General features: G+C 39.7%; 1 protein-coding gene across 1 annotated transcript in view; it reads left to right on the top strand.

The window, feature by feature from the left end:
- The first annotated feature begins 309 nt into the window (after positions 1-309).
- The window catches only part of MTAP (methylthioadenosine phosphorylase), a 30,674-nt gene continuing 15,684 nt past the window's right edge, over positions 310-15,299 (top strand). The window contains exons 1-3 of the mRNA XM_008634533.2: positions 310-4,038; positions 10,162-10,220; positions 12,507-12,674. Of these exons, the coding sequence (XP_008632755.2) occupies positions 3,901-4,038; positions 10,162-10,220; positions 12,507-12,674 (365 nt within the window). The 5' untranslated portion in view covers positions 310-3,900. The remainder of the gene's footprint in view (positions 4,039-10,161; positions 10,221-12,506; positions 12,675-15,299) is intronic.

The following is a 15,299-nucleotide window of genomic DNA, read 5'->3' as shown; positions in this document are numbered from 1 at the left end:
TTTGTAGTTACTGGTGTGATGACTGTTTGCTAGATTTCACTTCTGTTGCTCTTCATCCCAGTGTTTGAGATCAACTATATCATAGTAAAATAATTTGTGTTTCACTCTACTGCAGTGCCATTTTACTTGAGATTTAATTCCAGATAACGTTCGATACAACCTCCATTAATTTTTACAGGTTATATCCTTTATATCCCTTTGTATGATGCAAAGTCTGGAATGGACAATACAGTTTTACATCTTTACATTCTTGAGGTCGTTCCTAGATGTGAGGTCACTCGTCTGGCTTTTAAGGAAAGGTGAAACTGTTCTTCCTCATCACATTGTCCCTGTCTTCCCATACCTTCAGTGCCTGGTCTGGTGGGTGGGAGTAGAGCTGAGCTCCTCTGACAGGGTGTTGTGGTTTAGAAATGGTGCTCTCCAATTTAGTGTTCCCACTGAAACCACTCCAAACCCATCCTCTGCAGCAGAATGGAGGGGAGAGTTGCAGGCACAAAAGGTGAAGATTGTGGGTTGAGATAAGAAAAATTTACTGGAAACAATGAGATAAGAAAACAAACAGTAACAGCAACGATATAATATAACAAAAGTATACAAGAGAGGCGAGCGGCTCATATGCAACTGCTCACCACTATGCAGAGCCCAAAAATAACCAATTGTCATGCTACCCTGACCCAGGACACCTTCCCCTGTTTCTGGAAAATGATACGAAGTGATATAAAATAACCTCCAGGTCGTAGTCATGGCCCTCCCAGGCTACTGCAAAAATTAATCCTGTCCTGGCCAGAACCAGGACGTAGGATATCTCTCCCACTGAGCCTAGAGCATCTGCGTTCCTTTTGATAATTCACTGCAAGGTTTGGAAAGCAGAATTTAGTATAGAATCAGATTTTTGTGTCTAGCTCCCAGATGCAGATAGTATTTCTGGAGATCCTGTAAACTAGGAGGAAAAATAATTGTCTGTCAGGTAAAATTAATTTTAGGATTAGAGCTGCCTGCTCTAAGTTGACCTTACAGGACTGGAGAAGCAGCCGCTTCAAAAATCCCTGCTAGCCTAACTTTCCTTCCACTGGAGTAGCTCTCCAGTGAATTTGAAGTGAGCCCAGCATTTCCCTACCCAGTGTTGCCTCAGGTGGCCTGAGGGTTGTCCAGACTGCCACTGAGGTAAGTTTGCAGTGGGTAAAAAGGCAGAGCACACTCAACATAGTCTAGGTCTTCTGTGCTTTGGATTCTGTACCCTGGGAGCTGTGAGTATTTTGCAAGCTCACTGCAGTCTGCCGTTTCTGACAGCAGGGTTATTTGGTGTAACAGCCTCTCAGGAACTGTACAGTGCAGCCAAAGCACATGTTGATGCCGCTGCAGCAGCAGGATTATGGAGGCTGAGAGCAAATTTGAGAGCAACCACATGCTGCCACGGGCCATGCTTGCTGGTTTCTGTACAGGAAGTCTGTTACTGTGATGGAGCTGTGTGTTCATAATGACCTTAAAACATTGCAGTTCCAAAATAACTTTTAATGGCGTGTATCTGGAGCTGTTCTCTCCAGCATTGCACTCTTTTCCTCAGTCCCAACAACTTTCACTTTGCTAGATGTAAAAGTTCAGTTCCCTTTTGAATCTTAAGTCATAGGACACTAGTAAAACAGATGTTACACCAAGCTAAAACCAGTGAAGTTGCTGAAGGAACCCTTTTTTTTTCCTAGATTGAAAAAAACAAAAAAGGCGCCATTTTGGTCCTGTCTTCTGTTAATGTAGCAATCATCAGTGTTTACTGAATGTATGCTTGAACAGTGTTAAAGATGTTCTTTTACTGATTTTGAGTTTTGTGATTGTTCCTGTTGGATACCTTCCACGATTCTTAAGGCAGTATGTTATTCATCCTAAAGTGTATGTAGTTTGCAGGATTTTTGTGAGCAATCCAAGTTGGAACCTTTGTGATAGCTAAGCAACACGAGTAACGTGGGAATAGACCCATCAATACTACTGCAAACAATGATCTAGGTCTTCGGTAAAGCTTGTGTGTGTCTTCAGCGTCGAAGTATGTGGGTTTTTACTATTTCCCTTTGCAGTTCTCCTCCTGGTCCACAGGAGGGTAGCACAAGGAAGTGGGAGTTAAAACTATCTCATCGTATCAGCGTTTACACCATCGGGTGTGAAAAGCTTTGTAAGAGAGGTATTTGATATGTAAGGAAGACAACAGAGCCTCTACTTGTTGAAAAGAAGTGCTTGATGAGCCAGCTAATACAGTGGTTGAACAAATGGGGTCTCTATGAATGTGAAAATAAGAAAAAGCTAGGGTGAGAGGCAGCTGTGTATGTGTTGCGGAAGGAGGGTCTTGTATGTTGAAGTCTGGAGGTTTTACATGGGAAGTTTTCAGTCTTTGTGGTAATAAGTTATGTCACAATGGTTCAGACTTTGTTCTTCTCTGATAAGCAAATCAGTCATGATATGTATTAAACTTGAAAGTGATACAAACTGTGGAACAACTGGTCACACTGAAGAAAAAAGAGGCACTGTCATTTTCTCTGTGTGTGATAAATGGTAACATCACTTTTAAATACCTTTACTAAGCTTTCAGTTGTGAAAAGTTTGACGGTAACGATTCCATCCAAGGAGTTACCAGTGTTCTGAACTCAAGGGAAAAACTTGACTTGATCGAAAATCTGATTATCCCTAGAGAGACAAAAAACAAGTTCCTTTCCAATGATGAGCTAGAAACAAGAAAAATCAGACGCATTTTTCTTAGCTGGAATATGCAATCACAGGCAAATCAAAACACAACAGGGATTTTAGTTGGGAAACCTCTTAGATTTTGTCAAGTCAACACAAAACCCTATTTTTTTTCCAAAAGATTTTCTTTATTTTGGACATATAATACCATGTAGGAATGCCTGTGTCCTGGTTACAGCTATGGTAAAGTTAATTTCCTCTCAGTAACTGTTACAGTGCTGTGTTTTGGATTCAGCATGAGAATGGCGTTGATAACACACTGATGTTTTGGGCTTTGCTGAGTCATGTTTATCTTAAGTCAAGGGTTTCTTTTTTCCCTGTCTCATGCTCTGCCAGGGAGGGAGTGGAGGGGGTTTGCAAACAAAGCTGTGAGGGAGCATAGCTGGGACAGGTGACCCAAACTGACTGAAGGGATATTCCACACCGTGGAATGTCATGCCCGCTGTATAAACTGAGTGAGTTACCCAGAGGGTGGCCATTCTCAGCTGGGGAATGGGAGTCTGGGATCACTCAGCGGGTGGAGAGCAGTTGTCTTGTGCATCACTAGTTTTTCCCTTTTTGTTATTTTTTTTGTTTTCATTATTGTTATAATTTACCCTTATTACCATATTTTATTTTATTTTCAGTTATTAAATTGTTCTTATATCAACATACGAGCTTGCCTTTGATTCTTCTCCCCATTCCACCACAATGCAGGAGGAAAGAAGGGGGGTTTCAGCAAGTGGCTGTGTGGTGCTTAACCTCCAGCTGGGCTTAAAACCATGACAACCTGGTATTCAGTATGGTGGTTATGTGTAAGACTTTTTGTCCATATAAACAAGAAGCCTTGGTATTAATGAGCTTTCTACACTTTTTCTCACTATTTCTACAATACTGAGTATTTCTCACTCAATAGAGGCATTCCCAAATAGCACTCTTCATTTTTATATTGGAAATAAATGTTTAATAGTGCATCTTTGTGCATTTTTTCATAGCTTTTTTTAATTTGGTATCTTAAACAGGAAAATCGTGGGGTAAGAAATTGGCAAGCTAAATACCAGTTGTTTAAAATCAGGTATTTGAAATGTACATTCTAGGAAAATCTGATAGGCATATTATGCTCTGTTGATCTGTAGTCTTGCGTCACCTCAAGAAGAAGATACATTTTGTAGCTGCCTGGTTCGTTTTTCAGGCATGCAGTTAAATGTAAATTGCAAGAAGACTAATATGTACTTTTTGTGTAAGATTGGAATTATCGGTGGAACTGGCCTGGATGATCCGGATATCTTAGAAGGAAGAACAGAAAAATATGTTGACACTCCTTATGGCAAGGTCTGTATAACCTTTTTATTTATTACTGAAACTTTTTGCCAGTTTTCAAGATGTTTATGCGCTTTAAGAATGTTCCAATTCGTAAATGAATGTATAAAGGTGGTGCTGGCACAACTGTTCTTTTTAGTTGCTGTGTTGTGGGATTTTTAGTTCATAGAAGCAAAGTATTGCAAAGATGATCTGCAAAGGAGTGTATACTTCTCATTTGTAGACTGGATGAATTTAGAAACTCAGTCCTGAATTTACAATCAAGGGATAAACCCTTTCTCTTTCAAATTTGTGCTGGTGTGTGACCTCTATTGTCTGTCAGATCGGTCCAGGAACCTTTCTGAATTGCAGAAAACTGTCCTTTGAGATAGATGAGACACCATTTTCCTTGTAACTACTGTATTATGTTTTACATGCCAATGTAAAATCATGCTTATAGCCACATAATTTGAAAATTATTTGAAAATGAAGCTCTGAAACTGTTCTTGTGACACTGGTACACCTGAACAATTCTCCTTTGTCTTGCTTCTGTCTTTTTCCTCAGCAGAAGGGAGTGGAGGCTAGGGCTGTTGCTCTGTACACAGCGCTGAGTGTGTTTTGAAGGATAATTCCTGGCACAAAGCATTGTGTAAGGGGGATGAGAGTAAAACTCAGATATCTTGGTGTGAATACAAACATGAATTCGAGATAATGTCCTGAGTTGGACTGGGACTGTTAAGCTAACCTGGATGGAGTCAGGTCACAGCCAGAGAAAGAGAGCACAGCCAAACAGCAAGCTTTTATCCTTTTAACTGTAATGGCCTGTCTTCCTTCTCTCTCTCTGTAGATCTGAACTTCTGATATTTCCTCCTGTATAGAATCACATTAACTTCAGTGACTGAATGCAGTTTTCATCCTCATGAGGAGCAACTGATGGATCAGCCTTAGTGTAAGATGTGCAGAGCTTAGTCCACAAGTTACAGTTGCACAAAGTGCAATGGATTTCAACTGAAGCAGAAACAAGGCTCACAAATTCAATTGGTATTATCAGCTGGATCAATATTCACTTACATTGCTGCTGAAACTATTTAGTATTCAGGAAGGAGGTGTTAGACAACCTGCCAGTCATTTTAGAACTACGTAGTTGAGAGGAGCAGCTATTGCTGAATGGAAGATGGCAATTTTATTTTTATTTAAGTGTGTCTGGAAAGGTTTAGAAGTTTATTGTTTGTTAGTATTTTTTTCCTAAAGATATATTTTGTTCTTGATTGTTACTGGAATAAAACCAAATTGTGACTTTTCTGCCATAAAGATACTTTTTCATAGAGCTGTGAAATCAGTGTCGAGATAATCTGCCTGAAATTTTAAGAAGTAAAGGGCTTAATCTGAATAAACTTCAGAACTTTGTGGTCTTTTATTTCCCAAGAGAAACTGAGATGAAACATCAATCTATTTAGTTCAGGCAAAAGTAGGAAGAATGAAAATGGATGAACATCAAAAGAAAAGGCATAGTTAATAAGAATGTATGTCCATTTCCTTCTGTCATGTAAAAATGCAAAGTGTACAATTCCACTTTACTTAAATCTTGGTGTTTCATTCTTAAGTTTCTAGGCAAGGACGTAGCCAAAAAGATTTTTGACTGAAAACCTTTCTGGGATAAATATTCCTTGGCACCTTTAACATTTGACAGCAGCAAAATAAATTTCTCTTTAATGAAAAATGCTGTTTTCTTTTCTTTTAAAAGATGAATAATAGCTTACATTTTCTTCATACAGAGTCCTTGAATTCTCTGCTGCTTTGGCTTTCTTGAATCATAAGAATCATTTAACAACCAAATTTAGCATTAGGGAATGTGGGAAATATGGAAAAGTTTAAAATATACTATTATGATAGTTTTTTGCTGTTCTCTATGTTGACATTGGTCCTCCTATGATCTTTCAAGTTACATTATAAATAGGGAAAATGCAGTACAATAGTTTTTTAAAAAACTAAGTAAGCTTACAGCTCTTAAAATTCCAGCTGTCTTTTCTCCTTTGTTTGCTTCCACCATTTTCAGTGCATCAAAATTCGGTATTCTATGGAAAATACTCCAAAAATTTTTTGTGATTCTGTCTCCAGATATGGAAAATATTATTCTTCTACAGGATAACAGATGCTGTTCCAAGCAATTTTATCTTCATCATTGAATTTTGAAGCTACTAAAAAGCATTGTTCAGAATATATTTTCAGTTAGATTGTCTTACTTCCTGGATGACAGATCTTGATTCTGAATCACCTTCCCTGGTGGGCAAGAGGTCTTCCTGCTCTAGAAGATTATTCTAGGAGCTCCCTCTCTTTTTCTGCTCATAAGTTGATCTGGCAAACAAAGCAGGGGGTAGTTCCACCTTTCAATTGAGCATTTTTTGCTTTCATCAGGAAAATCAGACCATGTAACATAATACTTAAGCTCCTCTTCTACCTCTGCAAAACAATGTACATCGTTTGGTTCCTGAACTAGCTCACAGGTTAAATGGAGGCTTGCACAACCTCTGAAATACTTTTTCATTGCAAGTGTTTCATGCTCATTCTGTTTTCTGTTCCAACTAGCTTCTGAGATGAGACTAAGGAAAAAATTAATTCTGTAGACACCACATGAACAATACTTTATGCATATTTATGTTATAGACAAAGGGGATTTATTCCAATTGTTTGTTATTGTAATAGTTTGAGGTTAATTGCCCAGGGTTCTATTCTTTCTTTTCTGTTTTGCAACAATGAGTAATATATATCTGGCTTGTATTTTGTGAAAAGAGGGAAGTACTTGTTAAATACATTTATAATTTTTTTATGTTTGAGAACTTTTATTAAATCCTCCTTTAAAAATACAGTATTAGAGCTTTGAATTGAAATTGTGCCACTAAAAGTTTTTATTATCTTATCATCACTCCTGGCTATGACTGAGATAATAGTAAAGAGGTATAGCACTTGGAAAGAACTTGTGGGAGAAAGAGAGTAGAATGGAAGTACACACTAGCTATGCTACATGGTTAACACATAGTTTGAAATTTCTGTTACTATAACTTTATGCACATATCAATAGTTGGTCCAATCTTGTTCAATCTTTTTACCAGCAACCTGGATGAAGTGTTAGAATGAACCCTAAGCCAGTTTGCAGATGATACAAAACTGGGGGGAGTGGCTGACACACGTGAAGGCTTTGCTGCCACTCAGTGGGACCTTAGGCTGGAGAATTGGGCAGAGAGAAACCTGATGGGGTTCAACAGGGGCAAGTTTAGGGTCCTGCACCTGGTGGGGAGAATAACCCCAAGTACCAGCAGAGCTGGGAACTGGCATGCTGGAAAGCAGCTCTGCAGAGAAGAACTTGGGGTAGTGGATGACAAGTTCACCCTTGCAGTCAGGAGGGCCAGTGCTGTCCTGGGGTTCAGTGGCAAGAGTGTGGCCAGCAGGTCAAGGGCTGTGATTCCCTTGGCCCTGGTGAGGCCGCATCTGGAGTGCTGTGTTCCAGGTCTGGGCTCCTCAATACAAGAAAGACAAGGAGCTACTGGAAAGGGTCCAGCAGAGCCCCGAGGTGATTCAGGGTCTGGAGTATCTCTCCTATGTGGAGAGACTGTAGGAGCTGGGCCACCTTAGTCTAGAAAAAAGAAGACTGAGAGGGGATCTCATCATAAATATCTCGAAGGTGAGTACCCAGAGGATGGTGCCAGATTCTTTTCAGTGGTGCTCAGCGACAGGACGAGCAGTAATGGCCATAAACTAAAACACAATATGAAGAAGAATTTCTTTGCACTGAGGGTGGCAGAGCACTGGAACAGGCTGCCCAGGGAGGTCATGGAGCCTGCCTTGCTGGAGACGCTCCAACCCCACCTGCATGTGTCCCTGTGTAACCTGATCTAGGCAAGCCTGCCTTGGCAAGAAGGCTGGACTAGCTGATCGTGACAGGTCTTTTCCAACCCTAACAATTCTGTGATTGTTTGATCTTTACAATCTTTAGTATCTTTTAATGAACCATGATGCAGTATCTGCAATTCTTTTCTTAAACTGTCCATTCATCAATTAGCAGTGCTTTCTTTATGCCAAGTATTTCTTTTTCTCTTTCTAGAAATCATGTGCCAAAAAGGTGTTCAGTATGTCACCTGAAAAATGTGCAGAATGCATTTCATGGAAATCTGTGCAGAGGTGTCAGCTGGACAGTACTGTTATACAACCATCCTGAAGTCTTTTGGAGTGCTAGGATGCAAGCAGATAGGGAAGAAAACCCTGGCTACAGCAACTAGATTTTGAAGCCTGTGGATTTTAGAGCTGTTACATCCTTTTTGATTGTCAATGTACGCCAGAAGTCACTGGAGTTCTGTTGTGGGAATAGAAGTCAAACAGCACCTTTCTACCCCAAATCTTTTGAAAATGATGTAAACTTAAATCTACCTCTTGCAATAAACTTGCATCTGTTACTTATAAAACAGAGTGCCCAGTCATCAACATGCTGATCTTTTTGATGGGAGACAAGAACTTTTGCTGAAAATCCTCTTTAGTTTTTAAGAGTATTTTTGTACCCTTTTGGGGACTAAGTGCTTATTACTTCATGCAGCAAATGTTTGTAAACAAAACAAAATCCCAAATGCTAATTTTTGTGAACCTTCCTTTTTATGGAATGTTGCAATGGCAAGTTGCCTTGGCCACTAGACAGCAAGGCTTTTGCCCTGTGTAAAATTTCACTCTTAAAGCCATGATTGCTTCAGAAGAGTATATGTAAGGTAAACACTTAAATATCAATAGTTTAATATTAAATGGAGACTTGAAAAAAAAGTCAGAATAACTACAGTTCTAAACATAAATTTTCTGGAATGTTCCTTTTTTTTAAGAAAAGGTAGTAAGTGTCTGCCAGAATTTAAACATTGGTGATAGAGTAAATTAAAGTGCTTTGGAGAGCTTTCACATGAATAATTACCAGAAAGAGCTGTGCAATAGGAAGTAGAAGGTGATGTTTTGTATTAGAAATGGGAATCTTGAACGTGAGACTCCCATATCACTTTGTTGTCAATCTCTGCAGATTTTCAAATGTGTAATAAAATCAACAGCTGTAAAACTAAACACTAACTGAAATTTTGCATCTAGCATTATGATTTTATTTGTATTCTATCAAGTAGTTGGCAACAGAACATTTTTAAATGCAAATGTGTGATTCTTTCAAGACACTTGCAAACTTATGATCAGGAGATAAACCATGATTTTGTTAGTAGCTGTTTTAACAAAAAGGGAAGCTAAAATATAGTGTATTTCAGAAGGCCAGGAGCAGAACACAGCCCACAGAGGAGCTGATTTTTGTAATGGTGGTTGATGACTTAGAGGCTGCCTCTCATGGGCAGGATGACCCATCTCCATGGCAGGGTACATGTTCCAGCTGCATAGCTAAAATCAGAATGCTCTGTTGTCCTGGCTGTTTGATAGTCAGGAAGATTGTATTTTCTTGTTGTGTAACTGTGAGAGAAATCCCTGGGCTGAGCAAATCCAACACTGCTTCTGCCACTTATGTACCAGAATTTCTCTGTTATATCACATTTCATTTCCCAAAAGCAGGACTCCCAGCAGCAGGGAAGAGTGAGTTTTTCAGGAAGCTGGAGGTGAGTGAAGGGTAGGTTGGAGGAATCCAGAACTCTTCACACCCCTACTACAAGCCCAAGTTAGAAGGAGGACAGAGAAAAGAATGGCAAGTGTTATGAAAAAGCACGGATTAAGTGTGACTTATGTTTAAAGGGAGCTTTACTAGAGAATGGCACCTATTTAGCAAAAAGAAACTGAAGTTTACCAGAAAGTGAGTCATGCTAACCAATTTAATGGTAACGTGCATGCTACTATTTTTTTGTGTTTCAAATATTCTTTTCATATATTACCATTTCAAACCCCAAAGTAAAAAGTTGCTATGTTAATGTTGGTACGAACACAGAAAATTTGTGATAATCCTTCTAGTCTCAAGTTTGATGTTCCTGTTCCAGACTGTTTTGCTAATCTGCCATATTAAATTACAGAGCTGAGATCAAGAAAATGTGAGAATACAATGGTAACCTGTATTTTCTTCCGTAACTGTTGCGCTTATTTTTAGGTAGTAGTAGAGGTTTGTAATGTGATTGTCAGGCTGTAACTCATGTGCTTGTTTTGCAGCCATCGGATGCTTTGATTTTGGGAAAGATCAAAAATGTGGACTGTGTGCTCTTAGCAAGGTAAATGAGCATTTTAAGGGGGGTTTTATTATGTGTCGTAAAGTTTTCTCGGAATTTTTTCTCTTTTCATTAGGCGAACTGAATTTCTTATCTGATACTGTCTTGCTCTTTGTGGTAGCAAAGTCCAGCACAAGTTTAGGTTTTTTCATGAGCAAATTTGATGCTGCAAGGACTGAGAGTATTAAAAATGCTGTGTAGGTTAGATAAAAAATCTGGTGGGAGATGTTGCCCTAGTAAGAATGGCAGCCTGCAAGGCCACCTGCTCTGATGGTAGATAGGTGGTGCTGATAACCTTACTGATTAATTCATCTGCTCACTATGTTAGCAGATGTCCTTTGTGAAATAGGGAAATTGTCTGCTTCCAGATGAACTGTCTCTGGTACCACTATAAACTCCTCCAAATCAATCCCTTAGATTATTGAGTCCTCCTGCTATTACAATTATTGCTTAGGGTGCTGCATCCCCTGCAGTTCTCTCTCGCTGTGTAATTTTTATTCAGACATCGTTTACTATACTTGAAGAGACTCTAGAAGCAGGATCTGCAGATGAATGTGTGGAAATTTCACAGTGGTGTTAACCATGGATGTCTAGGACCAGCATGCTCCTAGATTAAATATAAGAATACTAACACAGTTCGCAGCATCTGGGCAGAATGGACAGAGTGGGTGCTGATGACATAGTCCATCTGCAGGCCCAGTCAAGTCAAGGTGATTAGTCAAGCACAGGATTCATCCAGGGAATCCAGGCAGGAGCAGTAGGAGGTGAGACAAGGCTGTAGTGTGTGTCTAAAGCCCACCCCGCTCTGGAGATAAACCGCAGCATAGGTCTGAAGGCCATGGGGGAGACAGGACTGAGGACAGGCACACTGTGACACAGCTCAGGCCAGGAGGGAAGACTGGGGCCTGAGCTTGGAGGCAGGAGCACTCAGGCTCAGAGGCATCAGGAGTTTGTGTGGAGGCCCAGAGTGAGACTGGCCAGTGCACTTAGGACCCAGTGGTGCACTCAGGGCCCCGATTCTTTTCATGCCAGTGTTTTTCCATTAAAGCTGCTGACTGCTAAGCATCTCTGCAACTACACTTCTGTCTGTGGTTTTACTTTTCTTATCTTTCATGGACTTTGCTCATGTGTTTTATTGCATCTGGACAACATTTTTCTCATTTTCTCAAATGAAATGCTAAGTCACGTTCTCATAGCTGAGCTGTTTCAAACTAGACCTTGGGCAACAGATGCCTGAACAATTTGGCTGTGGTTTACCTCCTCACTGGGATTTATGACCGTTTATATAGAAACCTTGTGAGTTTACTTTTAGGGCCAAGGTACCTGCAAATTTTACTTTGTGTTTTGGCTTTGAATCAGGTTGGAAAAAAAAAAAGGCATGTATATTCTGTAAGAAAATTATGACAGCAACTGCAATAAAGCAATAAATCCATGTGCCTAGTAGCTTATCAGAAATGCTAATGACAACATGGGAATCCTGCCATCCTGCCTGACAGTGCTTGGCCATGTTGTGTGCAGTTCCTGAATGATCAAATTCTTAGGACTTTTTGGCCTCTGAAAAAAATCAGTTGAGAAATTAAGTTCCTTCTTTTCTCTTACATGGTTGAAAATAATTTTCCAATGTGTTTAATCATGTAAGTGATGTACTTCTGTAGCAAAGACAGAGATAGCACAAAAGTTTGTGCTTATAAGACCAAGTATTTCCTGTCTTGGTGAAAAAGAATACTGCAGCAGTGTGAAGTGGTTCTTTTAATTTATGAAAGAGATCAAAGAGAAAAATGTGATGATTCTACTGTTTTCTTTGGAAAGATGACAGATTAGAACACAATGTGCTGTGATGTGCCACTCTTTGTGTGGGAGAATACAAGCAATGCTTCTGGGCAGAAAATTCATGGAGGTGTATATAAATCTTAAAAATTTCCTGTAGTGTATGGAAAAGGGGTTTCAGAATCTATGGAACTGGCTTAGAAAATTCAGAGGAAAATACTTTTTTTACTCTTGAAGCTGCTGATGTGTATTTGAATTGTATTTTTAAGATCTGTTTCGTTGCAGTCTTGGACTTAAAATTTTGCATTTAAAAAGAAAATTATACTATTGCTTCTTAAATTGAATTCTGAGAGAAGCTTAATACATTTAGGAAAACAAAATATACCGGAACTAGCTGAAATGGTCAGTTGCATTTCCAGTATTGTTAGGGAAAATATGTTTCCTGAAATTCTCCTTATTTGGGAGAAGGAAGGCAATTTCAGTCTGATGTATTTTACTCTCTTGCAACGTGTATCTTTGCAGACATGGAAGGCATCATACAATTATGCCATCAAACGTCAATTACCGTGCCAATATCTGGGCGTTAAAAGAAGAAAATTGTTCCCATGTATTAGTGACTACTGCCTGTGGTTCATTACGAGAGGAAATACAACCTGGTGATCTTGTCATAATTGACCAGTTCATTGACAGGTGAGTGAGAGGGAGGACAAATGGGGATTAAACCGTATAGTAACATGTTCACATTAAATCAGGTTTTTGTAAAATGAGCTGATAGCCTCAGTTCTTCAGTCAAAAAGTAAGATTCATACAAGAAAATATGATAGGAAATGGGGATGCAATTATAAAAAGTTCCATTCTAACAGAGATAGAAGTACCGGGCGTTGAAGGATGGCCATGAATGAACTAATGTATAGCTCCATGGGAAAACTGTTCAGAAGAAGAATAAATCTTCTATTCTCAGAGCACAAGCCATTCCAAGCTTTATGAAGAGTCTGAAATGAGATGGAGAAGTACAAGAAAGCGTAGTAGGAATCAGCTAGGAAAGTATATGCTATAATTATGAGGTCCTGCGCAAGAGACATAAATGCAACACAGTAGCAAAAGAGAGGAGGTTGTTTTAAAACAAGGATAGATGCTTGCATATGTTATTTGTTAAGAATCATAAGGAAGTAAATTTGTTTCCAAAGTTTTCCTACGCCAGCCAGTCCTATCCTCTGTGATTATCTGACTAGAAAAATTCAAGCAAAGCTGGGGGCAAAATAAAAGCTACATTTGAAGATCACCAGCAACACCAGTAATTCAAAGATCTGGTTGTACACTTTAAAGGTAAATCTGTTTTTAGTACTTGGAGTTGTATTATATCTTGAAGTCTTATTTGGGTGTTACACCTAATTTAAAGCATTTTAAATGGTTTATGCGTCTTCTTTGGGCATTTGTGGCGCTGCTGGTAGTATTTCATTGCCAACTGAACACGTAAACCTAGATTTGTTCCTGTACTAGCTTGAAAGAAAACCAGAGATACTTGAAAATCAGAACTACAACTTAATAGGGAAATTAAAAAATAAATGTAGTAGTACAGAAATACTGCCAGAGTCAGGATACAACCTGACACCCTGTCGGTCAGGGTGGTGGTAGCAGTCCAATTAAGTGGTGGCTGCAGTCCTCTTGAGGTGACAGATATGGTTCTGTTGAAGGGGTGATCCTGTAGAAGGGTCTGGTCTTCCTCAGAAGGTCCAGTGGTGATTATGTAGCTCTTGTCCTCTGGGAACCCTGGAGGTAAGGGTTGAGTGTGGTGTTCCAAACCTCAGATCATATCCAGGTAGCAATGCTTGGTTCCTCCCCCTGGGCGGAGCATCTCACAATGGGATGATGTAATTCTATGAGTCATGCAGTGAGGTTAGACAGCCCATAAACAGAAGATATGCCTCGGAGGGAGTTATCAGGGATGTGTCATGGACGAGACAAAGAACACTGCCCCACCTGGTTTTAACAGATGGTGATAGAATACATACTTTTGGTTATATCTTACGTTGTAACCTAAGGCAGTTCCCCGCAGTTCAGTGCTACTCAAATTTTGACTTACTGACTTTTTTTTTTTGCACGTGTAAGTGAAATGCTATTTTTCTTGTAAGAGTAGGTTTAAATATAGTGTATCTAAGTTACTAAGTACTGCAGGGGCAAGCCCCATATGAACTGCTTCCTGTTATACTAGGTTGATTTATGGGTGGATATCAGGTATATTGCTGACAATGCTCTTTTTTTAGTGCTGATACTGAGTTTTATAGGAAGGATATTAAACAGACTTGGGGACATGGTTTGGACGATTGTGAGTCAAGCACCAGTTATTTTCACAGCATTATCACTTGGCAGACTCCTGGTTAAGTGAGGGGAGCCTCTGCTTGGCAGTGGTGAATGACACCTGGAGTACTGTATCCAGTTCTGGGCTCTGCAGTGCAATTTGGACATGGACATACTAGAGAGAGCTCAACAGAGGACCACGAAGATGCTAAAGGACTGGAGCATCTCTCCTGAGAGGAGAGGCTGAGACAGTGGGACTGTTCAGCCTGGAGAAGACTAGAGTCGAGGAGAATCTCGTTAATGTGTAGAAATACCTGAAGGGAGGGTGCAAAGAAGAAGAAGCCAGGGTCTGTCCAGCAGTGCCAGGATCAGAGGCAGTAGGAACAGACTGAAACACAGGAGGTTCACTTTGAACATCAGTGAAGTTTTTACTGAAGGTGACTGAGCACTGGCACAGGTTGCCCAGAGAGGTGGCAGAGTCTCCATCCTTGGAGATACTCAAAGCCATCTGGATATGGACCTGGAGAGCCCATTCTAGGTGGACCACCAGGTGACCTCCAGAGGCACTTCTAGCCTCAACTGTTCTGTGATCTCTGTCTTCATGTATAGTTCATTCAGATGGTCACCAGTAGTAATGGTATAGCCTATTTATGAGCAATGTTTCATTTGGGCTAGTAAGTTTTTGTTTTGATGTAGGCAAGGGAAAACTTTTTGTGACTTGTTTAATAGCATCAGGAAACCAAAACGCTTCTCAGTAAAGCACGTTGAGAATATTTCAGTGTGGAAAATGATACATAATATGAATTTAAAAGTCATCCCCAACTTACAGTTTAATTCAGAAAATTGGTATGTTGTGATAGCCTGTCTCTATTGACAGCTGAATTTCTATGTCAAGTGTTTTTTTCATAATGTTCTATGCCAGGGAGTGTTAGACTGCCAAGTCTTTGGAGATAGGGTCTGCATCAACAGCAGTGTAAAGAATGATTGCATTATATAAGTCATTATGAAAACAGTGCT

This window comes from Corvus brachyrhynchos, unplaced genomic scaffold (genome assembly GCF_000691975.1).
Source record: "Corvus brachyrhynchos isolate BGI_N302 unplaced genomic scaffold, ASM69197v1 scaffold22, whole genome shotgun sequence".
In the NCBI taxonomy this organism is placed as follows: Eukaryota; Metazoa; Chordata; class Aves; order Passeriformes; family Corvidae; genus Corvus; species Corvus brachyrhynchos.
This window is presented reverse-complemented; position numbering and strand designations above follow the sequence as displayed.